Consider the following 27,167-nt stretch of genomic DNA (forward strand, 5'->3'; position numbering starts at 1 on the left):
ACCAGATTTAGGCATTTCAGAAAAGATATGGTGCTTCCCGCGCTTTTTTTTTTCTCTGTAGCAACGATATGGCGCTTCCCGCGCTTTCCCACCGCTGCTACCGATAACAACGCTGTTTTACTGTGGTTTCCGTTTATTCACTGTTGGAGACTCGTTCCCGACGGAGGTCTAAACGCTGACCTGCTTGCCGCGCCGGCCGTCTCTCGCGTGCACCCTCCCAGTCCGTTATTGCTTGCCTCCGATTTCGCTGCCTGTCTCAGCTGTAGAGCCCGCCACTGGAGCTCCAGCCTGACGCCCAGGAAGGATTAGCGCAGTACCTGTCACCAGCTTGGCCAGCTGGTGAAACCACAGTTTCTCTTACTTCCTTGAGTCTTCTGGACGCTGGAGGAATCGATGTCCTTGAGGTGCTGCCGAATTGCAGGTAAGCCCATTTCCACTTCGTCGCCACTGTAGTGTCCGTGTGTAGATAAAGACACTGAAGACAGGAGTTGGTTCATAGGTATTTACTAAGCAAGTCTGGGGGGGGGGTTTCCAAAGGATATACACAATACACAGGCTTATATAGCCCAAGTGGCAATTACCGGCATTACGCACACCTGGGGCTCTTAAAGGCACATACACCACAGTTGCCATTTCTCTGTTCGGTAGTCGCGGGCCAAGACTGGTTGCCCTACATTGAAGCTCCTTGTCGGCTTCTCATTGATGTGCTGGAATTGCTTACTCTCAACATCTCTTCGTACATTTGGTCTGAGCAAATCCAGACGAGATCTCAACCTTCGGTTAAAGAACATCATCGCCGGGGCCTGGTTGGTGACTGCATATGTCGCATTTCTGTAGGCTAACAGGAAATTGTCCACCTTATGCTGCAGTGGAATGTCGTCATCGCACATGGCCTTTACTGCTTTTTTAAAGGTTTGTACGAACCTCTCAGCCAATCCATTTGTGGCTGGATGATACGAGGCGGATGTGTAATGCCTTACCCCATTCCTTTTCATAAATCTTTGAAACTCTTCAGACACAAACTGTGGTCCGTTATCAGAGCAAATCTGCTCTGGCAAGCCGTTCCTGGCAAAAATGGTCCATAGGACTGCAATAGTATTCTCCGTGGTGGTGGAGGACATTTTGATCACCTCAGGCCATTTCGAGTGCGCATCCACGGCTATTAAAAACATTGAGTCCATGAATGGCCCAGCAAAATCAATATGCACCCATTGCCATGGAAATGAGGGCCACTCCCATGGGTGTAGAGGGGCATGTGGTGGTGCATTTTGGACCTTCTGGCATCCTGAGCAGCTCTTTGTCAGGTCCTCGAATTGCTGATCGATCCCCGGCCCCCACACATAAGCACTAGCAAGGCTTTTCATTTTCACCCCTCCCAGATGACCTTCGTGAAGCTCATTGAGCACTCTCTCCCTTAACTTGGGTGGAATTACCACTCGGGATCAACACATCAAGGTCCCCTGGCATACTGACAGCTGTTCTCTTCTGGATGAGAATGCTGGCAACAGTGAGTCGCCATGTGCTGGCCATCCCTTCACCGTCAAATCATATACCCGAGACAGTGTCGGGTCATTTCGGGTCTCCTTCTCTATACCAGCGTTAGTTACTGGCAAGCATTCAATTATAGTCGAATGAAATATTTCGACAGGATCCACTGCTGGTGCTTCCTCCGCAGTAGGCAGTGGCAGGCGTGATAGCCCATCAGCGTTTCCATGCTGTTTCATGCCCTTATACTCAATTTCATATTGGTGCACCCCTAGAAAAAGGGACCATCTTTGTAGCCGTTGTGCAGTCATCACCGGAATGCCCTTCTTTGGATTAAAGATGGAGACAAGTGGTTGGTGGTCAGTCAGCGAGGTGAACTTCTGCCCGTGCAGATAGTGATTGAACTTTTTCACTCCCCACACTAGGCTGAGGGCCTCCCTGTCCATCTGGGTGTAGTTATGCTCGGCTGAGGTTAGTGACCGAGACGCAAAGGCTACTGGCCTCTCCGAGCCGTCCGGGAATTTGTGCGACAGCACCGCTCCAATGCCATAGGGTGATGCATCACACGCCAACCGAATTGGTAGTGCTGGGTTGAAATGAGCCAACACCTCTTTTGATGTGATCAATGCTTTGCTCTTCTGGAAAGCTCGTTTACATTCGTCACTCCACTTCCATGGTACCCCCGTTTGCAGTAGGGTGTTCAGTGGGTGTAGTACGGTAGACAAATTTGGCAAGAACTTATGGTAGTAGTTTACCAGCCCGAGGAACAACCTCAGTTGTGACACATTTTCCGGTGCTGGAGCCTTGACTACTGCCTCAATCTTTTCAGGGGACTTATGTAACCCCTCTTTATCAATAACGTGGCCACAATACGAGATCTGCTTCTGGAAAAACTCGCATTTGTGGCGATTAGCTCGGAGCCCATATTCCTTCAATCTAGTGAGCACCTGCTCCAGGTTGGCGAGGTGATCACTGTCATTTTCGCCCGTGACCAGGATGTCGTCCAAATAACACTGGGTCCCTGGAATCCCTTGCAGGACTTGTTCCATTGCCCTTTGCCAAATAGCTGGAGCTGATGCTACCCCGAACACCAGCTGATTGTATTTGTAGAGACCTTTATGAGTGTTGATCGTGAGGTACTGTTTCGAGGCTTCTTCTACCTCCATTTGCAGGTACGCCTGGGCTAGATCAATCTTAGTGAAGCGTTTCCCTCCAGATAGCGAGGCGAAAATATCTTCAATCCGCGGAAGCGGATATTGTACAGTGTGAAGGACTGGGTTCACTGTCACCTTAAAGTCCCCACAGATGCGAACCTTCTTTGGTTCCCCAGGCATATTACTCAACGACCTCTTCATTACAGGAACGATGGGTGTGGCCCACTCGCTCCAGTCCACTTTGGACAGTACTCCTGAATGTTCCTAACCTTCCAGCTCTGCTTCGACGGCTGGGCGGATCGCATAAGGTACCGGTCTGGCCTTAAAAAACTTTGGGCTTGCATTTTCCTCTATTTTGATCGTCGCTGTTATGCCTTTTAGTGTTCCGAGTCCCTGCTGGAACACTTCTTGTGCGTCAGTTAGCATTTTTGACAGTCGTCCAGGTGTGACGTCGTCATTCTTTTTGGCATCTACAGTCAGTGCTTGTATGGAATGCCAATCTAGCTGTATCTTCCGGATCCATTCACGTCCTAGTAGTGGTGGTCCTCCATCTGGCAATACATATAGGTCCATTTTTGGTGTTTCCTTGCCGTTATATATAACGTTCACCCTTATTTTTCCTTTGGGGTAGACTTTTTGCCCCGTGTACGTCTTCAAGACAATCTTTGTATCTCTCAAGGGTATATGTGAGAATAGCCGCTTGTAGTCCCTTCGGTTTATGACTGTTAGGGCTGATCCTGTGTCCAATTCCATTTTCACTTGGACTCCTGCTATCTTGAGCGTGACCCAGATAGTTTGGTGATCCTCCATTTTGATCACATTATGTAGTTTCAGACAACCCAGCTCCTTGCTTCCGGAGTCTGTATCACTCTTCTGTTCATCTGAACTACTCTCCGTCACCTTATGTACCTTCTTGTACTTCTCCTGTGGAGATTTCTTGCTGCTGGTTTTCTTTCCCGACCTGCAGACTCTTGCTATGTGTCCTACTTTTCCACACTGTCTGCACACTTTGTCCTTGAACCAGCAATCATTATGGTCGTGTGTTGTTCTGCCGCAGCAATAGCACTTCACTGTTCCGTATGACATTTCATTTGTGCCATATTCTTGCGGTCTCTGTTGTATCTCTGCAGCACCCCGTGCGGCTGCTTCATGTGATACTGCAATGCTGAAAGCCTTGTCCAGCATAAGATCCTTTTCTGATAGAAGCCGTTTCTGGGTTCCTTCACTTTGAAGCCCACACACAAACTTGTCCCTTAAAGTATCTGCTAGTCCCGTTCCAAACTGGCAGTGTTTCGATAGCTTGCGCAGTTCCGTTAAATACTCAGCATTACTTTCATCTTTATGCTGGTTCCTTTTCTGAAACTTAAATCTTTCTGCTATCAGCAGCGGTGTGGGGTTTAAGTGGTCCTGTAGGATTGACACTGTGTTTTCAAAATCCTTTTCTACTGTCTTCTCTGGGGTTACTAGGTTTCGTAGTAAGCCATACGTTTTTGCACCCATTGAATTCAACAATACCAGCACTTTCTTGTCATCTGGCACTTCATTCGCCTTGCAGTATACTTCTATGTGTTCGACATATGTCGTCCAATCTTCGACTTCATTGTCGAACGCTGTGATACTGCCAGTCTTTGGCATTTTTGGGTGTGGTTAGACTGGCTTGAAATGGCGTCTCCCGCGCTTTCCTTCCCCGCTGCGGCTTAAAATGGCGTCTCCCGTGCTGCTGCCAACGCCGCTCTCGGCGGTCCTCGTGGCAATGGCAGCGCCTCGCGTTTTCCTGCGCGCCTCTCTCCCCCGTTGACGCTGCTTGGCCCTTGACCACCGGCTGCGCTCTGCTCTCTCTCACCTCTCTCCCCCGTTTACACTGCTCGGTCCTGAACACCGGCTGCGCCCTGTGCGCTCTGCCCTCTCTCTCTCCCCCGTCGACGCTGTTCGGCCTTTTTCTGTGTCGCTCGGTCAGGCTCTAGCCCGCCGCTGTCCAGGAAGGGTCTGCGCAGTACCTGTTGCCAGCCCGTTTCGCTGGACCACTGTGACTGGAAAGCCAAGCCTGGCTCTCGACAGCCTCCCCTGCGATGCTCAAATCTCCGCTGGATGACTGGGCGGTTGCCCGTGGTCGACGCCCGTGCTTCTGGACTCGACCTTCTTCCACTGTTCTCCAGGAGCGAATCCCTGGGAGGTGATGCAGAGTTGCAGGTAGGTTCGAACTTGCTCGTCGCCACTGTTACGTCCGTGTAATAATAAGAAAAGGACTGCAGAGAACGGTACAACAGGTGTTTACTCAACGTGGTTCAAACTGCAACTGAAACAGCAGATTACTACTCAGCGTTATATACAGGTGTGGTCACTGCCGGTACTACAGTATACATGAGCTGTAGAAAGTAGTTCCCCCCTTAAAGGTACATACATTACAGAAGGCAGGAGAGATTAAATGACTAAAGGGATGATGGTGCAAAGCGAAAGGGGGTGGTAATGGGAGAAGTAAAGAAACATAAGATGGATCTAGAGGAGGTGTAAATGGCAACAGCAGAATCATCAACAACACCTGCTGTCCGATAAAATGGGAGCAGTGGTTATGATCTGAAATTGTTGAACTTAATGTTGAGTTCGGAAGGTTGTAAACTGCCTAATCGAAAGATGAGGTGCTGTTCCTCGAGCTTACTTTGAGCTTCAATGTCGGAGGCTAAGGTCAGAATGGGAGTGGAGCAGAGAATTAAAATGGCAAGCGACCGGAAGCTCTGGGTCATGCTTGCGGACTGAACGGAGGTGTTCCTCAAACCAATCACCCAATCTGCGTTTCGTCTCCCCAATCGTCAGCAGCAAATACAGTATACAAAATTGAAAGTAGTGCAAGTAAATTGCTGCTTCGCCTGGTAGGAGTGTTTGAGGCCTGGACGTTGGGTAGGGAGGAGGTGAAAGGGCAGGTGTTGCATCTCCTGCGCTTGCATGGGCAAGTGTCCTCGCCTTCCACCCCATCAGCCTCCACGTTCAACGGATCATCCTCCGCCATTTCCGCCACCTCCAGCACAATGCCACCATCAAACACATCTTCCCCTCTCCTCCCTTTCAGCATTCCAAGGGGACCATTCACTCCGAGACACTCTGGTCCAGTTCTCTATCACCCCAACACGTTTTCCTCTTCCCAGGGCACCTGTAGACTCGATCAGTCACATCTGACCATATAGCTATGATGTTTCTTAAATATCTTTCTTTTCAGGCGAGTACCCGTGAATTCTGAGTCCCACGACTCCAAAGCATTCTTCTCCCCAGCCTCTGCTGGAAAGGTGGAACATTGTCACCCACTTCCCAGTCGTCCGGTTCCCTCATGCTCTGTGAATCATCCAGTCGGTGCAATATCATCACCATCACTATGTATTTCTCCATTCACACCAGTATTTCCGATGTTTCCACAACTCATAGAATCATTACAGCACAGAAGGAGGCCATTCGGCCCGTCGAGCCCGTGCCAGCTCTCTGCAAGAGCACTTCAGCTAGTCCCAATTTCCCACCCTTTCTCCATAACCCTGCAAATTTTTTCCCCTCAGGTACTTATCTAATTCCCTTTTGAGACCCACGATTGAATCTGCCTCCACCACCCTCTCAGGCAGTGCATTCCAGATCCTAACCACTCGCGGCATAAAAATGTTTTTCCTCGTGTCGCCTTTGGATCTTCTGCCAATCACCTTAAATCTTTGTCCTCTGGTTCTCGAACCTTCCGCAAATGGGAACAGTTTCTCTCTATCTATTCTGTCCAGACCCCTCATGGTTTTGAACACTTCTATCAAATCTCCTCTCAACCTTCTCTGCTCTAAGGAGAACAACCCCAGTCTATCCACGTCCCTCATCCCTGGAACCATTCTTGTAAATCTTTTCTGCACCCATCCCGTATGCTTTTTTAACTGCTTTCTCAACGATTTGTGCACATATACCCCCAGGTCTCTCTGTTCCTGCACCCACTTTAGCATTGTACCCTTTAGTTTATATTGCCTCTCCTCGTTCTTCCTACCAAAATGTATCACTTTGCACTTTTCTACGTTAAACTTCATCTGCCACGTGTCCGCCATTCCACCAGCCTGTCTATGTCCTCTTGAAGTCTATTACTGTCCTCCTCACTGTTCAAGTTTTGTATCATCTGCAAATTTTTAAATTGTGCCCTGTACACCTAAGTTCAAATCACTAATATATATCAAGAAAAGCAGTGGTTCTAGTACCAACCTCTGGGGAACAGCACTGTATACTTTCCTCCAGTCTGTAAAAAAAAACCTTCACCACTACTATCTGTTTCCTGTCACTTAGCCAATTTTGTATCCATGCTGCCACTGTCCCTTTTATTCCATGGGCTTCAACTTTGCTGGCAAGCCGCCTTCTTCTTCTTAGGCAGTCCCTCGAAACCGAGGATGACTTGCTTCCACACTAAAAATGAGTTTGCAGGTGACTGATGAGTCCAATGCGGGACCTACAGTCTCTGTCACAGGTGGGGCAGACGGTGGTTGAAGGAGTGGATGGGTGGGGTGCTTGGGTTGACGTGCGCTCCTTCCGCTGTTTGCGCTTGGCTTCCGCTTGTTCTCGGCGAAGAGGCTCGAGGTGTTCGGCGCCTTCCCGGATGCTTCTCCTCCACTTTGAGCGGTCATGGGCCAGGGATTCCCAGGTGTCGGTGGAGATATTGCACTTTTTGAAGGAGGCATTGAAGGTGTCCTTGAAGCGTTCCCTCTGCCCACCTAGGGCTCTCTTGCCGTGTCGGAGCTCTGAGTAGAGCGCTTGTTTTGGGAGTCTCGTGTCAGGCATGCGGACGATGTGGCCCGTCCATCGGAGCTGATTGAGTGTGGTCAAAGCTTCGATGCTGGAGATGTTGGCCTGAGCGAGAACACTGACATTGGTGCGCCTATCCTGCCAATGGATTTGCAGGATCTTGCGGAGGCAGCGTTGGTGGTACCTCTCCAGTGCTTTGAGGTGCCTGCTGTACATGGTCCATGTCTCTGAAGCATACAGGAGGGCAGGAATCACTACTGCTCTGTAGACGATGAGCTTGGTGCCGGGTTTGAGGTCCTGGTCTTCAAACACTCTCTCCCTCAGGCGACTGAAGGCTGCACTGGTACACTGAAGGCGGTGTTGGACTTCATCATCGACGTCTGCCCTTGTTGACAGTAGGCTGCCGAGGTATGGAAAGTGGTCCACGTTGTCCAAGGTCTCATCCTGAATTTTGATAATCGGGGGGCAGAACTGCATGGTGGGGGCAGGTTGGTAGAAGATCTTTATCTTACGGATGTTTAGCGTAAGGCCCATGCTCTTGTACACTTCAGTGAAGGTGTTGATGATGGTTTGGCGTTCGACCTCTGAGTGTGCGCAGACGCAAGCATCGTCTGCATACTGTAATTCGATGACAGAGGATGGGATGACCTTGGATCTGGACTGGAGGCGACGGAGATTGAACAGTTTCTCGTTTGTTCTGTAGATTAGCTCCACTCCAGCGGGGAGCTTACTGAGGGTGAGATGGAGCATTGCAGCAAGGATGATCGAGAAGAGCGTTGGTGCGATGACACAGCTTTGCTTGACCCCGGTCCGTACGTGAATTGGGTCTGTGGTAGGTCCGTTGGTCAGGATCACGGCTTGCATGTCGTCGTGGAGGATGGTGACAAACTTTTGAAGACAGCTGAATTTGAGGCAGACACTCCATAATCCCTCACGGTTGACAGTGTCGAAAGCCTTTGTGAGGTCAAAGAAGGCGATGTACAGCGGTTGGTGCTGTTCCCTGCATTTCTCTTGTATTTGATGCGCGGTGAAGATCATGTCCATTGTGCCCCTTAGTGGCAAGCCTATTATGTGATACTTTATCAAATGCCTTTTGGAAGTCCATGGACACCACATCAACCGCATTGCCCTCATCAACCCCCTCTATTAACTCATCAAAAAATTCAATCAAGTTAGTTAAACATGATTTGCCTTTAACAAATCCGTGCTGGCTTTCCTTAATTAATCCACATTTGTCTAAGTGACTTTTAATTTTGTACCGGCTTATCGTTTCTAAAAGCTTCCCTACTATCGAGGTTAAATTGACTGGCCTGTAGTTGCTGGGTTTATCCTTACACCATTTTTTGAACAAGGGTGTAACATTTGCAATTCTCCAGTCCTCTGGCACCACCCCCGTATCCAAGGAAGATTGGAGAATTATGGCCAGTACCTCTGCAATTTCAACCTTTACTTCCCTCAGCATCCTAGGATGCATCCTATCCGGTCCTGGTGACTTACCTACTTTAAGTACAGCCAGCCTTTCTAGTACCTCGTCTTTATCAATTTTTATCCCATCCAATATCTCAACTAGCTCCCCTTTCACTATGACTTTGGCAGCATCTTCTTCCTTGGTAAAGACAGATGCAAAGTATCCATTTAGTACCTCAGCCATGCCCTCTGCCTCCATGCGTAGGTCTCCTTTTTGGTCCCTAATCGGCCCCACCCCTCCATGTCTATAGAAGACTTTTGGATTCCTTTTTATGTTAGCTGCCAGTCTTTTCTCATACTCCTTCTTTGCCCCTCTTATTTCCTTTTTCACTTCCCCTCTGAACTTTCTGGCCTAGAAATTCGGTGGGGTTAGCGCCCAATTAGAGGCGTTAGAGGGCCTTGCGCCGGAATTATAGCCGCGATCGAAATTGCGTTGGGCCCTACCATCGGCGTTAGCCGGTAGCGCTGCACCGGCACTGATGACATCATCGGTGTGCGCAGCGTCCCGGTTGCCGTGGTAACGCGGCCGGACGCCCAAATTCAGTTGCGGCCGCCTCGCCCGTGGCAGCCGCAACCAACGATTGTTCAACGGGATGTTGCAGCACGTAGCGCCGGCGCATTAAGGTGGAGCGGCGGCCGGCCGCTTTCCCGGCGGCCGCCTGCCCGCACCTCCCTCCCCAGACTCCTCCACCACCCCCCCGCGGCACTGATGTGTGTGGCCCGCGAGCCCGGCACTTCTCTGAGGTGCCGGGCTCATTTGTCGGGCGAATCGACCGGTCAGCGGTCGGCTGCAGGCAGCTCCTCCTTAACAGAAGGAGGAGGCCTGCAGTACCCCAGCCTGCCGCACCGCATCGGGTGCCGCAGCGGGGGATTAGCGCCGCAAACCTGCATTCAGTGCCCATAGCGAGGCGCTGAAACCCTCCATTAGCGCCCGCAGCCGTCTGGGCGCGGGGCAGCTGAATTTTTGGCGGGCGCAGCGGCAATTATCGCGGGCGCAAAATTTCGGGCGCAAAAGCCCTGGCGGAGGCAAACCTAATTTCTAGGCCTCTGTATTTAGCCTGGTTCTCACTTGTATTCTCAACCTGACATCTGTCATACGTCCCTTTTTTCTGCTTTATCTTACTATCTATCTCTTTTGTCATCCATGGAGCTCTGGCTTTGGTTGCCCTACCTTTCTCCTCTCGTGGGAATGTACCTCGACTGTACCCGAACCATCTCCCCTTTTAAGCGCATTGTTCAATTACAGTTTTGCCTGCCAATCTTTGATTCCAATTTACCCGGGCCAGGTCCATTCTCAATCCAGTGAAATTGGCCTTCCTCCAATTAAGTATTTTTACTCTAGATTGCTCCCTGTCCTTTTCCATAGCTAGTTCTAAACCTTATGATACTATGATCACTGTTCCCTAAAGGTTCCCCTACTGAAACTTGCTCCACCTGACCCACCTCATTCCCCAAAACCAGATCCAGCAATGCCTCCTGAACACACTTCAGAAATTCTTCCCCCTCTCTACCCTTTACACTATTACTATCCCAGTCTATATTAGGATAGTTGAAGTCCCCCATTATTACTACTCTATAATTCTTGCACCTCTCAGTGATTTCCCTGCAAATTTGCTCCTCTATATCCTTCCCACTAGCAACATAGAAACATAGAAACATAGAAGATAGGAGCAGGAGTAGGCCATTCGGCCCTTTGAGCCTGCTCCGCCATTCAATGAGATCATGGCTGATCATCCAAATTCAGTACCCTGTCCCTGCCTTCTCCCCATATCCCTTGATCCCTTTAGCCTTAAGAAATATATCCAACTCTTTTTTGAATATATTTAATGAACTGGCCTCCACCGCCCTCTGTGGTAGAGAATTCCACAGGTTCACCACTCTCTGGGTGAAGAAATTCCACCTCATTTCAGTCCTAAATGGCTTACCCCTTATCCTTAGACTATGACCCCTGGTTCTGGACTCCCCGGCAATCATTAACATCCTTCCTGCATCTAGTCTGTCCAGGCCTGACAGAATTTTATAGGTTTCGATGAGATCCCCTCTCAATCTTCTAAACTCCAGTAAGTATAATCCCAATCGACACAATCTCTCCTCATACGTCATTCCTGCCATCCCAGGTATCAGCCTGGTGAATCTTCACTGCACTCCTTCCATGGCAAGAACGTCCTTCCTCAGGTAAGGCGACCAAAACTGCACACAATACTCAAGGTGCGGTCTCACCAAGGCCCTGTACAACTGTAGCAAGACATCCTTGTTCCTGTACTCGAACCCTCTTGCTACGAAGGCCAACATACCATTTGCCTTCTTAACCGCCTGCTGCACCTGCATGCTTACCTTCAGCGACTGGTGCACAAGAACACCCAGGTCTCTTTGCACTTCCCCTTCTCCCAATCTATTGCCATTCAAATAATAATCTGCCTTCCTGTTTTTGCCACCAAAGTGGATAACCTCACACTTATCCACATTATAGTGCATTTGCCATGTTTCTGCCCAATCACCCAATCTGTCCAAATCGTACTTGAGTTTCACGACATCCTCCTCACAGCTTACCCTCCCACCCAGCTTTGTGTCGTCTGCAAATTTGGAGATATTACATCCAATTCCCTCGTCCAGATCATTAATATATATTGTGAACAGCTGGGGTCCTAGGACCGATCCTTGCAGTACCCCACCAGTCACTGCCTGCCACTCGGAAAACGACCCGTTTATTCCAACTCTTTGCTTTCTGTCCGCCAACCAGTTCTCTATCCAAGTCAATACCTTGCCCCCAATCCCATGTGCCTTAATTTTGCACGCTAATCTCTTATGTGGGACCTTTTCGAAAGCCTTCTGAAAGTTCAAATACACCACAACCACTGGTTCTCCCTTATCTATTTTACCAGTTACATCCTCAAAAAATTCCAGTAGATTAGTCAAGCATGATTTACCTTTTGTAAATCCATGTTTGTAAAGTCTGTGGGTTGTTTAGTTAATTAATACACAGGCTACCAGAGTAACTTAAAACAGGACTTTACTATTCGAAGGTCAGGGCGAATCTGCCAAATAAATCCTGACACAGCACTTATATACCAGTGTGGTCACCGTCGGTATTACAGTATACAGAAGCCAACAAAGTAGTGCCACACCTAAAATAGTTCTCTTAAAGGTAAATGGTTACATACAATGGTTTTCTTAAAGGTAGACGGATACATACACTACAATCCTCCCTTTTTAGCTTACAACATACTTAGTCCCCCATTAAACATAACATATATTCAACTTCATGTAAAACAATTCACAGGTATAATCTATGCAGGAAACAGTTTACAGATTCAGTCTCTGCGGGAACAGTTCACAGATTCAGTCTCTGGTCTTGACTCGGTCTGAACAACATCTCTGTGGTGTCGCCGATTCACATTGCTAGCGTGACTCATCCAATAGTCTTTCCCTTGACTTAACAGCTTGAACTTCCGTCCTGCTGAACCAGCAGTGCTGACTTTTACAAACAGCTGGACTGCCTTGGTAATTTTTCCTACTTGCCAACTGATTTGGCTCCCTTCGTAGGGCCCACGTACATGATCTGGTAGAAGTGATAATGATTTAGATGGTTATCACCTTCTGCTTCGTCTTTTTCTTTTCTGCTTCTTGGAGACTCTCGGGGCTCCCTTATCAGCTGCCAGCTGTAGCGCCACCATCTCCCTATGTTCCTTAGACTTTAAGTGCTTCATCCTGATTTCTGCACTTTGGGAGTTTTCATCACAAGCTGGGCAGACCAAGTCCTGGTAATATTCCGTGTCACTCAACAGGTCATGGTAATATTCGGTGTCGTCCTGAACTAGTCTAGCGAGAGGGCCTGCTACTTCTTCCTTACCCAACTGGACGTTAGCCGACTGTTGTTCCCTCCCTAGACATCTTTCCAGAAGAGACTTCTTCATGCGTTCATATTCATCCCGTTCTTCCTGGGTTTCCTGCAAATCCTTCACTAATGACCTCATTTGTGATTTCAATACTTCCCCTTCCATCGGGGATTGATTGATCGGGCTATTCAATCCTTCTACTGGAGCAGCTGTTTCAACATTCTGTTGTTCACATAGACGTGATTCAGCGTACTTTTGGCATCCCAGTAAAATCTGTGTTGCAACCTCAGCTATTTCCATAACTTTTGAGAGCTCCGAACTCCTTCCCTTTGCAGATTGAAGCTCGTGTTCAGATTGTTCCCATTGCAGAGTCTTGTCCCTCAGCATATGAAGGAGTTGGCTGACCGTTAACTCTTCCACGGGAACACTGTGGATCAGAGTCTTCTCCATTTCATCCACCTTTTCCTCCAATGCTTTCACCTTCTTTTCCTCTTGTACTTTGGCTTTCAGCGCTCGGAGAAGTTGCGCCTTGATGCTCTCTAGCTCATGTTCAGGGGCCATTCTTACAGTCTCTGTGTTTCTTACAGTTTCCTTTTCTTCCACTGAAAGGATTCCCAGTTGAATCTGTTCTTCAAGTTGTTGAACCTCGGTCATTGCCGCCTCATATTTGTCTTGGGTTTCCTTCAATATTTTTATGAGTTCTTGGACATCTTGTCTTTCATGTTCTGCCATGTCTTTCACCTCTAATTTCTCATCTATGGATGGAACTTCTACCGATGAGTCTGTCTTGGCCTTGAGCTCATCAAGAATTTCCTGCAGCCTTTGGACTTCTTGCTCATGTTCAACCTTTAGTTGCTCATATGCTTCTACTGAAACTAGCTTTTCGGAGGCTGCTGAGTTAATCCCCTCCAGGATTGTAGCCTGGGCCTGTTCATACTGTTCCTTCAACTTCTCAAACTCTGCTTGTAAGGAGTCGTAGAGAAGAACGGGAATAAAATCCTGGCTTCCTGAAGATTCCTCTTCATTTGCTCCTTCCTGCAAATATTCTAACTCCTGAACAGCATAAGGGAGATGTGATCGGTAATTGGTCACAATGGCTCTATGGTCGCTCTCTGCTTGAGCTAGCTGCTTCTGTTGTCTTTCCAGATTCTCCCATTCGGTGTCATAGAACTTTTTCATTGTTTTCATGTCTTGTTCGAGACGGTAACTCACTTGTTCTACTTGCTGTCGTAATTTGAAATAAAGTTGAGTCCGAGCTCGGTGTTCGTCAGTCATGGATATGTCCGTAAACTGAACAGACTCAGAATTCTCTGTCAAACTATGTTGTCGTTGTTCGGTGGAGTTCTGTTCTGAAACTTTGTTCTTCTCTGGAGCATAAGCCTTTATGCATGCCTTCGTTCTTCCAACCTTAGTCGGCAAGTCCATTTTAGCCTTGTCTTTCATATTTGGGTTGGTCTTATCGTCATCCGTTTCAGAATCTGAGCTGATTGTCTGCACCGAGTCCTCACTCGTTATGGCTTTTAGATAGTGCCATTCCATGTCTATTTTCTTGATCCACTCCCGTCCCAGAAGTGGTGGTCCTCCCTCAGGTAGTACGTATAAGTTCATTCTTGGGTGTTCTTTACCCCCATCTCTCACCTTGACTCTTATCTTCCCCATGGGGTATACTTTATGCCCCATGTATGTCTGCAATACGAACTTGGTATCTCTTAAGGGTATATGTGAGAATAGCCGGTGGTAATCCCTTCGATTTATGACTGATAGAGCTGATCCAGTGTCCAACTCCATTTTCACTTGGACTCCAGCTATTTTTAGCATGACCCAGATAGTTTGTAGGTCAGCTTCCTTACTCACATTGTGAATTCTCAGACTGCCCAGCTCCTGGCCGTTTGGGTCTGAGTCCGAATTCTGTTCGTCTGAACTCTTCTCAGCCACCTTGTGTACCTTGTAGTACTTTTCCTGTGATGGCTTCCTTTGGTTGTTGGTCTTCTTCCCTGACCGGCATACCTTAGCTATGTGACCCAGTTTGCCACATTTCCTACATTCCTGGTTCTTAAACCAGCATTGGTTCTGGTCGTGTGTTGTCTTCCCACAACGATAGCATTTTGTTGTACTCGAGGTAATTTGATCCACACTGAGTGCCGCTGCCTTTAGCTGCACTTCCGCAGTTCCCTTCGCTGCGGCTTCGTGCGATGCTGCAATAAGGACAGCCCTGTCAAGTGTAAGGTCGTTCTCTTCGAGTAGTCGCTTTTGCATTCCTTCCTTTGACAACCCGCACACGAACTTGTCTCGCAATGCCTCTGTCAGATTCCCTCCAAACTGGCAGTGTTTCGCTAGTCTACGCTGTTCGACCAAGTATTCTGCGTTGCTTTCGTCTTTCCTTTGTGTTCTCGCATAGAATTTGAATCGTTCCGCCAACATCAACGGTGTGGGGTTCAAGTGATCCTTCAGAACAGTCACAATATCATCGAAAGTCTGATCCGCCAGTTTAGCTGGTGCTAGTAGATGCTTCAAGAGCCCGTATGTCTTCGCGCCAATCGAGTTTAGCAAGGTTATAGCTTTGTCATCTTCTTCTATTTTATTGGCCTCACCATAGATCTCAATGCGTTCCACATATGTGGCCCAGTCTTCTACCTCGGAATTAAAATCGTTGATGTTACCACGCTTAGGCATCTTCCTCTCTTCCTGATAACACCACGGATTATTTCTTTAAATTTTCTTTTTTTTTCTTCAAGATGGCGGTTCCCGCGAAAATGGCGGTTTCCCGCGCTTATCTTCTCTCCCCGCCCACTTCAATGGTGGTTCCCCACTTCTGTCTTCTTCTCCGCCTAATGGCGGCTTCCCGCGTTTCTTCCCCTGGCGGGAGGGGTACACTTTCCCCACGGGCGACGGCCGCTGGCTTTCAGGTTCACAGCCTGCGCGTCGGCTTCAGTGCTTTCCCTTTTCTCGGCAGGGCAACCGGCGCTGGGTACACCCCGTTGACGGCGAACAGTTTCAGCCGCTGGGCTGGCTCTCGCTCAGTTCCCCTTGCTCGGGCTCTGTCTCTCTCCCGCTCGCTCGGCTCTACCGGCGCTGGATACACCCCGTTGACGGCGAACAGTTTCAGCCGCTGGACTGGCTCTCGCTCAGTCTCCCTTGGTCGGCTCTGCCTCTCCCGCTCGCTCGGCTCCCAATCGCGCCTCCCAGCCCTCTCGCAGTCCGGTGCTTCCCTCCCCGGCTGCGGCTGAGTTTTTATATCTTCCCGCACCTACGCTTCCGGTCGCAGCGCTTCGTGGCTTCGGTCGCTGCCCGGCCTTTTTCGCCGGTCGCGGTCTAGCTGTCTCACGACGCCGTTGCGTCCCCGGACTGTCTGTACCGCGGCTTCCTTGCTCCACGCTGCCCCAGTCTCAGCGCCTCTGGACCCGACTTCTGTCCGGCTCCTTTCCCCCTCGACCGTGGTCAAGTGCACCGCCCTTATCCTCCGGTTATTCTTTTTACTTTTCCCTTACTCACAGTCACCGTGGCCGGCTTGCTTCTCGCGCTGATCGGCTCACTCCTCACCGTGGCAGAAGGGACAGTCAGTGCCTGTTGCTGATGGAAGTCTTTGTCTCTGAATTCTTCCTCCTTTCCAGCTCTGCAGACTCGAGTTTTCTCCCAGCAGAATGACGAGGGCGGTTGCCTCTTCTCGACGCTCGTTAACTGCTTTGGAAGTATTGTTGCCGCAGGGTACGATCGGACTCGTCACCACTGTAAAGTCTGTGGGTTGTTTAGTTAATTAATACACAGACTACCAGAGTAACTTAAAACAGGACTTTACTATTCGAAGGTCAGGGCGAATCTGCCAAATAAATCCTGACACAGCACTTATATACCGGTGTGGTTACCGTCGGTATTACAGTATACAGAAGCCAACAAAGTAGTGCCACACCTAAAATAGTTCTCTTAAAGGTGAACGGTTACATACAATGGTTTTCTTAAAGGTAGACGGATACATACACTACAATGTTGACTTTGTCCGATCCTGTCACTGCTTACCAAGTGCTCTGCTATTACATCTTTTATAATAGATTCTAGCATTTTCCCCACTACCGATGTCAGGCTTACCGGTCTATAATTCTTCGCTTTTTCTCTACCACCTTTTTTGAATAGTGGGGTAACATTAGCTACCCTCCAATCCATGGGTACTGTTCCAGAGTCTATCGAGTTCTGGAAGATGACCAGCAATGCATCTACTATTTCTAGGGCCACTCCCTTAAGTACCCTCGGATGTAGATTATCAGGCCCTGGGGATTTATTGGCCTTCAGTCCCATCAATTTTCCTAACACCATTTCCCTACAAATACTGATTTCTTTCAGTTCCACCCTTTCATCAGGCCCTATGTTCCCTGGCATCTCTGGGAGTTTATTTGTGTCTCCTTTGTGAAGACAGAACCAAAGTATGAATTTAGTTGGTCTGCCATTTCTTTGTTTCCCATTATAAATTCCCCTGATTCTGACTGTAAGGGACCTACGCTTGACTTCACCAATCTTTTTCTCTTCAAATATCTATAAAAGCTTTTACAGTCAGTTTTTATGTTCCCTGATAGCTTACTCTCATATTCTATTTTCCCTTTCTTAATTAATCCCTTTGTCCTCCTTTGTTGAATCCTAAACTGCTCCCAATCCTCAGGATTATTGCTTTTTCTGGCCAATTTATATGTCGTCTCCTTGGATCTTATGCTATCCCTAATTTCCCTTGTTAGCCACGGTTGAGTCACCTTTTTTGTTTTATTTTTATGCCAAACTGGGATGAACAAATTCTGTAGCTCATCCATTCGGTCTTTGAATGTTTGCCATTGCCTATCCACCGTCAACCCTTTGAGTGCCATTCCCCAATCAATCATACCCAACTCGCTCCTCAGACCATCGTAGTTTCCTTTATTTAAATTGAGGACCCTAGTCTCTGAGTCAACTACTTCATTCTCCATCTTAATGAAGAATTCGATCATACTATGATCGCTCAGACCCAAGGGGCCTCGTACAACAAGATTGCTAATTAATCCTTTCTCGTTACATAATACCCAGTCTAAGATGGCCTGATCTCTAGTTGGTTCCTCGACATATTGGTCCAGGAAACCATCCCGTACACACTCCAGGAATTCCTCCTCCACAGTGTTGTTACTAATTTGGTTGGCCCAATCTATATGTAGATTAAAGTCACCCATGATGACTGCTGTGCCCTTATTGCACGCTTCTTTAGTTTCCCTTTTAATGCCATCCCCAACCGCCGCCTTACTGTTGGGAGGTCTATATACCACTCCCACTAATGTTTTTTTCCCCTTAGTATTTCTCAATTCTACCCATACAGATTCCACATCATGCTCATATCCTTCATTACAATTGTGTTAATCCCTTCTTTAACCAGTAATGCTACCCCACCTCCCTTTCCTTTTTGCCTATCTTTCCTGAATATCGAATACCCCTGGATGTTGAGTTCCCAGTCTTGGCCATCCTTGAGCCACGTTTCCGTAATCCCAACCAAATCATATTCGTTTACCTCTATTTGCGCAGCCAATTCGTCCACCTTATTACAAATGCTCCTCGCATTAAGACACAAAGCCTTCAGGCTTGTTTTTTTAACGCTCTTAGACCTATTAGAATTATTATTTACTGTGGCCACGTTTGATTTAAACCGTTGATTTCTCTGACTGCCACTTTTGTTTTTCTCCTTCCTATCTTTTGCTTTTATCCCTGTTTCCCTTTCCTCTGTCTCCCTGCTCAGGTTCCCAACCCCCTGCAATTTTAGTTTAAACCCCCCCCGAACAGTGCTAGCAAACCTCCCCGCAAGGATATTTGTCCCGCTTTGGTTCAGGTGCAACCTGTCCGACTTGTACAAGTCCCACCATCCCCAGAAGCAGGCCCAGTGATCCAGGAAACTAAAGCCCTCCCTCCTGCACCAACTCTTTAGCCACGCATTCATCTGCTCTATCCTCCTATTCCTATACTCACTAGCACGTGGCACCGGGAGTAATCCAGAGATTACAACCTTTGAGGTCCTGCTCTTTAATCTGCTACCTAGCTCCCTAAATTCTTGCTGCAGGACCACCTCAGACTAGTTGGCGGCTTATAGAATACACTTAGTAGTGTAATGGCACTTCTATTGTTTCTCACCTCAAACCAAATAGATTTTGTCCTTGACCACTCCAGGACATCCTCTTTCTCTTGAGCACTATAATATTCTCCTTAATCAACACTGCCACCCACTTCCTTTCTTTCCTTATAATAGCAAAATAGTGCGGATGCTGGAAATCTGAAATAACAACAGAAAATGCTGGAAATACTCAGCAGGCCAGGCAGCATCCGTGGAGAGAGAAACAGAGTTAATGTTTCAGGTCTGGGACCCTTCATCAGAACTGGAAAAAGCTGGAGATGTAACAGATATTAAGCAGGTGCAGAGACGGTGGTGGTGGGGGGTGGTTAGGAGGGGAAGAAGGAATTGAAGAAACACCCTGTATTTTTGTAAGAGGCAGGAAAGATAAAATGTTGCAAATGGGAATGGCAAAAATCATACTACATGAAAAATGGAGGCAGGGATAATTATCTGAAATTGTTGAACTCAATGTTGAGTCCGGCAGGCTGTAAAGTGCCCAATCGAAAGATGAGGTGCTGTTCCTCGAGCTTACGTTGAGCTTCATTGGAACAATGTTATAGGCCGAGGACAGAGAGATCAGAGTGGGAGTGAAGCGGTGAATTAAAGTGACAGGCGACCGGAAGCTCAGGGTCACCCTTACGGACTGAACGGAGGTGTTCCCTAAAGCAGTCGCCCAATCTGCGTTTGGTCTCCCCAATGTAGAGGAGACCGCATCGTGAGCAGCGAATACAGTATATTAAATTGCAAGAAGTACAAGTAAATCGCTGTTTCACCTGGAAGGGGTGTTTGGGGCCCTGGACAGTGGGAAGGGGGCAGGTATAGGGGCAGGTGTTACATCTCCTCCGCTTGCACAGGAAGGTGCCAGGCGAAGGGGAAGGGCTGTTGGGGGTGATAGAGGAGTGGACTAGGGTGTCTCGGAGGGAGCGGTCCCTTCAGAATGCTGAAAGGGAAGGTGAGGGGAAGATGTGTTTGGTGGTGGGATCACTTTGGAGGCAGCGGAAATGGCGGAGGATGATCCGTTGAATGTGGAGGCTGGTGGGGTGAAAGGTGAGGACAAGGGGAACCCTATCGTGGTTCTGGGAGGGAGGTGAAGGGGTGAGAGCAGAAGTGCGGGATATAGAACGGACACGGTCAAGGGCTGTGTCAACCACAGTAGTGGGGAATCCTTGGTTGAGGAAAAAGGAAGACATGTCGGAAGCACTAGTATGGAAGGTGGCATCGTCAGAACAGATGCGGCGGAGACGGAGAAACTGGGAGAATGGAATAGAGTCCTTACAGGAAGCGGGGTGGGAGGAAGTGTAGCCCAGGTAGCTGTGGGAGTCGGTGGGCTTGTAGTGGATATTTGTTGAAAGCCGATCACCAGAAATGGAGACGGAGAAGTCAAGGAAGGGAAGGGAAGAGTCGGAGATGGACCATGTGAAGGTGAGGGAAGGGTGGAAATTGGAAGTAAAGTGAATGAACTTATCTAGTTCAGGGCGAGAGCAGGAAATGGCACCAATACAGTCATCGATGTACTGGAAAAAGAGGTGAGGGAGGGGACCTGAGTAGGACTGGAACAAAGAATGTTCCACATATCCCATGAACAGGCAGGCATAGCTAGGGCCCATGCGGGTTCCCATAGCAGCACCTTTAATTTGGAGGAAGTGAGTGGAGTCAAAGGAGAAGTTGTTCAATGTGACAAACATCCACTACAAGCCCACCGACTCCCACAGCTACCTGGACTACACTTCCTCCCACCCCGCTCCCTGTAAGGACTCTATTCCATTCTCCCAGTTTCTCCGTCTCCACCGCGTCTGTTCTGACGATGCCACCTTCCATACCAGTGCTTCCGACATGTCTTCCTTTTTCCTCAACTGAGGATTCCCCTCTGCTGTGGTTGACACGGCCCTTGACCGTGTCCGTTCTATTTCCCGCACTTCTGCTCTCACCCCTTTCCCTCCCTCCCAGAACCATGATAGGGTTCCCCTTGTCCTCACCTTTCACCCCACCAGCCTCCACATTCAACGGATCATCCTCCGCCATTTCCGCCACCTCCAACGTGATCCCACCACCAAACACATCTTCCCCTCGCCTCCCCTTTCAGCATTCCGAAGGGACCGATCGTTCCGCGACACCCTGGTCTGCTCCTCAATCACCCCCAACAGCCCTTCTCCTTCACCTGGCACCTTCTCGTGCAAGCGCAGGAGATGCAACACATGCCCTTTCACCTCCTCCCTTCCCACTGTCCAGGGCCCCAAACACCCCTTCCAGGTGAAACAGCGATTTACTTGTACCTCTTGCAATTTAATATACTGTATTCGCTGCTCACGATGTGGTCTCCTCTACATTGGGGAGACCAAACGCAGATTGGGCGACCGCTTTGCGGAACACCTCCGTTCAGTCCGTAAGGGTAACCCTGAGCTTCCGGTCGCCTGTCACTTTAATTCACCACTTCACTCCCGCTCTGATCTCTCTGTCCTCGGCCTATTACATTGTTCCAATGAAGCTCAGCGTAAGCTCGAGGAACAGCACCTCGTCTTTCGATTAGGCACTTTACAGCCTGCCGGACTCAACATCGAGTTCAACAATCTCAGATAATTATCCCTGCCCCCATTTTTCATGTTGTATGGTTTTTGCCACTCCCATTTGCAACATTTTATCTTTCCTGCCTCTTACAAAAGTACAGGATGTTCTTTCAATTCCTTCCTCCCCATCTAACCTCCCCGCCCCCCACCCTGTCTCTGCACCTGCTTAATATCTGTTACATCTCCAGCTTTTTCCAGTTCTGATGAAGGGTCCCAGACCTGAAACGTTAACTCTGTTTCTCTCTCCACGGATGCTGCCTGGCCTGCTGAGTATTTCCAGCATTTTCTGTTGTTATTTCCTTTCTTTCCTTCCCTACCTTTCCTGAACGCCTTATATCTAGGAATATTTATTTCCATTCCTGCCCTTTTTTGAGCCAGGTCTCCGTTATTGCCACGATATCATATTGCCATGTGTCTATTTGTACCTGCAGCTCATCAACCTTACCATGCTTTGTGCATTTACATACATACACTGTAAACCTATCTTAGACCTCCTTGTATTTTCTCTTAGTCTGACCCTACCTAATACCGTACTATTTCTTACTCTAGTGCTATCTGTATCTCGCACTCTTTTGTGCTCCATGTCCCTCCTTTCTAATGCTACATCCTGGTGCTCATCCCCCTGCCAAATTAGTTTAAACATTCCCCAACAGCACTAGCAACCACCTCCCGCGAAGATATTGGTCCCAGCTCTGTTGAGGTGCAACCTGTCCGGCCTGTACAGGTCCCACCTTCCCCAGAACCGGTCCCAATGTCCCAGGGCCTTCCCTTCTGCACCATCTCTCCAGCCACACATTCATCTACTCTATCCTCCTATTTCTATACTCACTCGTGTGGCACCGGGAGTAATCCGGAGATTACTACCTTTTGAGATCCTGCTTTTTAATCTCTTTCCTAGCTCCCTATAGTCTGCTCTTTTTCCCCGCTCAGCTCTCGCTCCGCTCCTGCTCAGGTCCGCCGCCTTTGGTCTCGGGCCTACTTTCGCCACGCTCTTTATTCCCGCTCATCTCTCGCTCCGCTCCCGCTCAGGTTCGCCGCCTCTGGGAGTTATGGGAGCAAGTGGGAGAACGCCCATGGAAATTCACCACCCACATGTTTGTGAGCGGTGCATGGAAACGTTTCAGGGATGAAAGCCCTGAACCATAAGCAATGAAAGTTAGAAGTGAGTCATACAGATTGTTAATGAAATCAGTCTTATTCCGTATTCTTAACAGGTTCTATTGCATTCTATTATTAAATATTATGACACATTAATTGAGTTTCCCCTGTGGAAAGTGAAGAATTTATTTCCTTTAGTGGCAGAGGTGATACTGTTTTCATTTTGTGGTGACTCTTAGCATAGAGAAAAGATATGCAACAGCAACAAGAAACAGCACTGACTATGGTTCGAGGTTACCGAAAGTCACGAAGGACAACTGGGTTAAGCTTCAGCTACCGCATTTTTTGTCGCTATCAGAAATAGTCCCACATCCGTTTGCTTGTGCTGTTCAGCTCTGCCGATGGTCACAGATGTTACATTGTTGTCCTTATACACTTCTGCTAAAGCACTTTCAAATCTTTGGATTGGGCTCAAGTAATTCCACGGAATCATATTTCCTTTTCCTTCCACGTTAGCTTTTGCTCATGGAAACAAATATTGACGCTGTTAAAGTAGATCCACCTGGCCTGCCAAGTAATGCGGCCAATTCACTCTCAAGCCTCTAAACTGGAAGAGACAGCTAATTATTGGATGAGGATTTTCATTTGGCCTTGGTTTATTTGCAGAAGAACGCTCTTTCACATGATGGCTCAGCTGGAAATGGGGCCACTTGATGTCAAGAGCATTAGGCAGGGAATGCCATGCAAAGGTGATCCTGTCATTTCCCTTAAAGTCACAAGAATGCTCAGAATACTAACATTTTTTCAGCACGGCCTGGATTGCGAGTCACCCACTCGAGTGCCACACTATATGACATGCTGTGCTTTGTAAGTACATAAACCTGGATCAGCACAAGGGCAGTATCAGGCAGTAACTTTATTATGGAGTACAGATGATGCTGGATGAGCATTTTTATATGTGTTGTCTGAACTGCAACACCTTCCTAACCACATTTCATTGTAATCAGGGGGTAGAAATTCCTCTCGGGCGGTGGCACAATACGGCTGGCATCAGATCGGCCGCCCGTTACGCACAGCACCTGATACTCCGTTCCACTGCAGTCAGCAGAACTGAATATCAGGCGCTGCGTATAATGGACGGCCAATCCGATACCACTCGTTTTGCGCCACCGCCTGAGATGAATTTCTACCCCCTGATGTCTCAAATATTGGTGGAATCATAGAAAGTTACAGCACAGAAGGAGGTCATTCAGCCCATCTTGTCTGTGCCGGCCGACAAAGAGCTATCCACCCTATTCCCACTTTCCAGCTCTTGGTCTGTAGGTTACGGCACTTCAGGTGCATATCTAAGTACTTTTTAAATGTGATGAGGGTTTCTGCCTCTACCACCCTTTCAGGCAGTGAGTTCCAGACCCCCATCACCCTCTGGGTGAAAAAAGTTCTCCTTAAATCCCCTCTAAACCTCCGACCAATTACTTTAAATCCATTACAAAAGCAAAATACTGCAGATGCTGGAAATCTGAAATAAAAACAGAAAATGCTGGAAATACTCAGCAAGTCAGGCAGCATCTGTGGAGAGAAACAGAGTTAATGTTTCAGGTCGATGACCCTTCGTCAGAACTGGAAAAAGCTGGAGATGTAACAGATTTTAAGCAAGTGTTGGGGGAGGGGAGGAAAGAACAAAAGGGAAGGTTTGTGATAGGATGAAAGGCAGGAGAGATTAAGAGCCATTAAGAGAGATTAAGAGATGGTGCAAGGCGAAAGGAGGTGGTAATGGGACAAGTTAAGAAACAAAAGATGGCTCTAGATGAAGTGTAAATGGCACTGGCAGAATGAAAGACAGCTGCCATGTGGGAGAGAGAAAAAAAATATAATAAAATAAATGGGAAAAAAAAGGATAGGGCCGGAGGTTATGGTCTGAAATTGTTGCGCTCTATGTTGAGTCCAGAAGGCTGTCAAGTGCCTAATCGAAAGATGAGGTGCTGTTCCTCGAGCTTACCTTGAGCTTCATTGGAACAGTGTAATAGGCCGAGGACGGTGAGGTCTGAGTGGGAGTGGAGCGGAGAATTAAAGTGAAGCTCGGGGTCACCCTTACGGACTGAACGGAAGTGTTCCGCAAAGTGGTCACACAATCTGCGTTTGGTCTCCCTTTGTTGGATCTGAGAGAACGGAGTGCTGCAAGTTCAGAGGGAGGTAGGTTGGAGTGAGTGAGGGGAGCAGAGAAATTGAGACGGCCGATGTCATGCCGGCAGTTTGGAATGAAAAGATCTAGAGGTTAAGAGGCCAGAGGGAGGGGTCCAGGTAAAATGAGAATTCTTTAAATACTTTAAATCTATTATGTGGCATTATTAAAAGACTGTGATGTAAGGAAATCATGTGGTTTGCAGAATTTGTTTACAGTGCACAGAGAATAAAATAATCCTATAAATAGAATTAAAAGAAACCAGAATCACAGAACTTTATTTATGCTCATCAAGACCACGGGTGTCTGTGCGAGGGAATGGGATACTTTTTCATCTTTCATACCTCACCTTAAGCACCCCAGAACAGCTCCAACATGGGCCAGAGGCAGAGTAAAGATTCATTGTTCTGGCACTCCCCATGCCCCAGACCCTCCGAGCAGCAATCCTTATGACAACAAAATTATTTTTTAAATTTCCCATACCAGCCATCCATGCTATTGACACCAGAGTGCAAATTTAGTGTCAGTTTGTGCCAAATTATCTCAAATGGGCCAGATTACAAAGGGGCGGAAGTTATGCTTCAGTTGTATAGAGCCTTAGTCAGACCCCATCTGGATACTGTGTTTAGTTCTGGGCACCGCACCTTAGGAAGGATATATTGGCCTTGAAGTGGGTGCAGCGCAGATAATACTTCATTTAACTTCCTCACGAAGCAACTGTCTCATTTTCTTTCATTTCCATTTTAACGCTTTCTCAATTTTTAATCAAACCTTGCTTAAAATTATAAGCTGGAATATTTATCATAAAACAAGTTAGGATGAGTTCTGAGATGGCTTCCGAGGTTATATTAAATTGAAGTCGCAGCTTAGATTGGGTCTATTTGAATTTAGGCTGCTTTTAAGCCTGTTCAATCTATTGGGATTTGGATGGCATGAATGTGCCATTGCAGTAAGTGCAGCTTTGTGTTCTCTGAGTACAGTGTAGCAGCTTAGAAAAGCACGATGCGTTACTAGAGATTGAGAAAGAATCTATACCTGATAAACTGGGCTCTGCTTCTAAACCCTATACTTTGAGCAAGCATCATTTGTCAGCCAAGGGTGATCTGTAATACTGATGCTCTCCTTTGACTGTGGACATTTCATTTGGATTGAGAGGGCCATCCTCATTTGCTCAGACTCCAGCTGTGTGGCTTATCAGTCGAGACCAGATTTCAACACAGACTGCAGAGTCAGTGTTTAAAATTCCACAGCACTTGGTCGCCCTTGATCAAACAATTCTGATTTGCCTCATACGTGAAATAATAATGATTCTGGCATGTGGTTTCCTGCAGAAATGCTATTTTCAAAACTGGATGTCTGTGTACATTTTTCATCCGATTCTCTGCAGATCTTACTATGTGACTGGGATTAGGATTGAAGTTCTTCTATCAAAACAGATATTGGATATGTAAAACTGTCCAAGTAATTAGAGTTGGGAATTTGAGCACTTTAAGGAATTGGGTTTGAAATATTACACAAATTGTAAATTAGAATTGGGATTTAGAAAAACATGATACCAAAGGCAGGGACTGGATCAGCCCAACACCAACCAGACGCATCTTTAACAGCATTAGTTAGGAGTTTGTTTGATTATCAATCTGGCTTCTTCCAAGCTGTTTGATGTCTTGCTTTCTTAAGGGAGCTTATCAAATTTTAATTAAACTTAAAAAAAAAGTACCTACAAAAGCTCACCCCAGTTGTTCGCTGTGATCCCTGAAGCGCACTAAAATGTCCAAATACTCATTATCTGAACCCATCTGCCATATCTACTTAAAAGGTTTATTTCACTCATGTGATTGTTTTCTGGAATTTGCTCTGACATGCATGCCCCATCTGATTTAGTGCTTCTTTTTCCTGTTTTCTTGCTCTCTGTTTGTTCGCTGCTGCATCTACTGGAAAGAAAACCCAGCGATTGTCCCACAAGTGATTGGTCTTGAATCTGGAGTGTGCGCTGAGTGTTGACAATACCGTTCCAGTAGTGAAATACAGACAACCCTCACATTGGTGCTTGCCCTGGCACAATTCAGCATAAACTTTTTTGCTTTAAACAAAATGTGAAAAATAGAAGAACAAACAAGGAAATGGGCTAATGCCGCCTGAGGTGCATTTTCTTCAAAGCGAAGTAAAGCTGTGTGCTGAAGAAAAGGTCAATTTGTGCTGGCTGCTCAAAAACTCCCTGGTGCATAATAATTATACCATACCAGGATCATGTCTGTAGCGACATTTTATCCAGAAGACGAAACAGTAAGTATGTCCCAGAGATGAGTTGGTACAAGGTAGCATTTGTTCCCAATCTCTGACTCTCACGCAGTGTTTGACAGTTGCTATGCTGTTCCAGGTGGTAAAAAAAAAGCACAGTAATGTGCCTTTTGGACCAGTTTACATCTTAAAGGGAAACCAAGAATCTCTGTTCTAGCAGAAAGCAGTTGTTCAGATCATCTTCAAAAGTTACAAGCCTAAAACTGAAGTAAGAAAATGCATTAAAATAAA

At 47.4% G+C, this 27,167-nt stretch overlaps 2 protein-coding genes across 3 annotated transcripts in view; one reads left to right on the forward strand and one right to left on the reverse strand.

Moving 5' to 3' along the window:
* Positions 1-27,167, forward strand: part of prkn (parkin RBR E3 ubiquitin protein ligase) — a 2,088,612-nt gene that overhangs the window by 1,213,533 nt on the left and 847,912 nt on the right. The gene's annotated exons all lie outside the window — the stretch shown is intronic.
* The window catches only part of LOC147121607 (uncharacterized), a 49,195-nt gene that overhangs the window by 16,575 nt on the left and 5,453 nt on the right, over positions 1-27,167 (reverse strand). Inside the window, exon 3 of the mRNA XM_085976996.1 lies at positions 26,646-26,718. Coding sequence (XP_085833122.1) covers positions 26,646-26,718 — 73 coding nt within the window. The remainder of the gene's footprint in view (positions 1-26,645; positions 26,719-27,167) is intronic.

The sequence above is a fragment of the Somniosus microcephalus genome, chromosome 3 (assembly GCF_052327205.1).
Source record: "Somniosus microcephalus isolate GS21.2 chromosome 3, FLI_Smic_1.0, whole genome shotgun sequence".
NCBI lineage: Eukaryota > Metazoa > Chordata > Chondrichthyes > Squaliformes > Somniosidae > Somniosus > Somniosus microcephalus.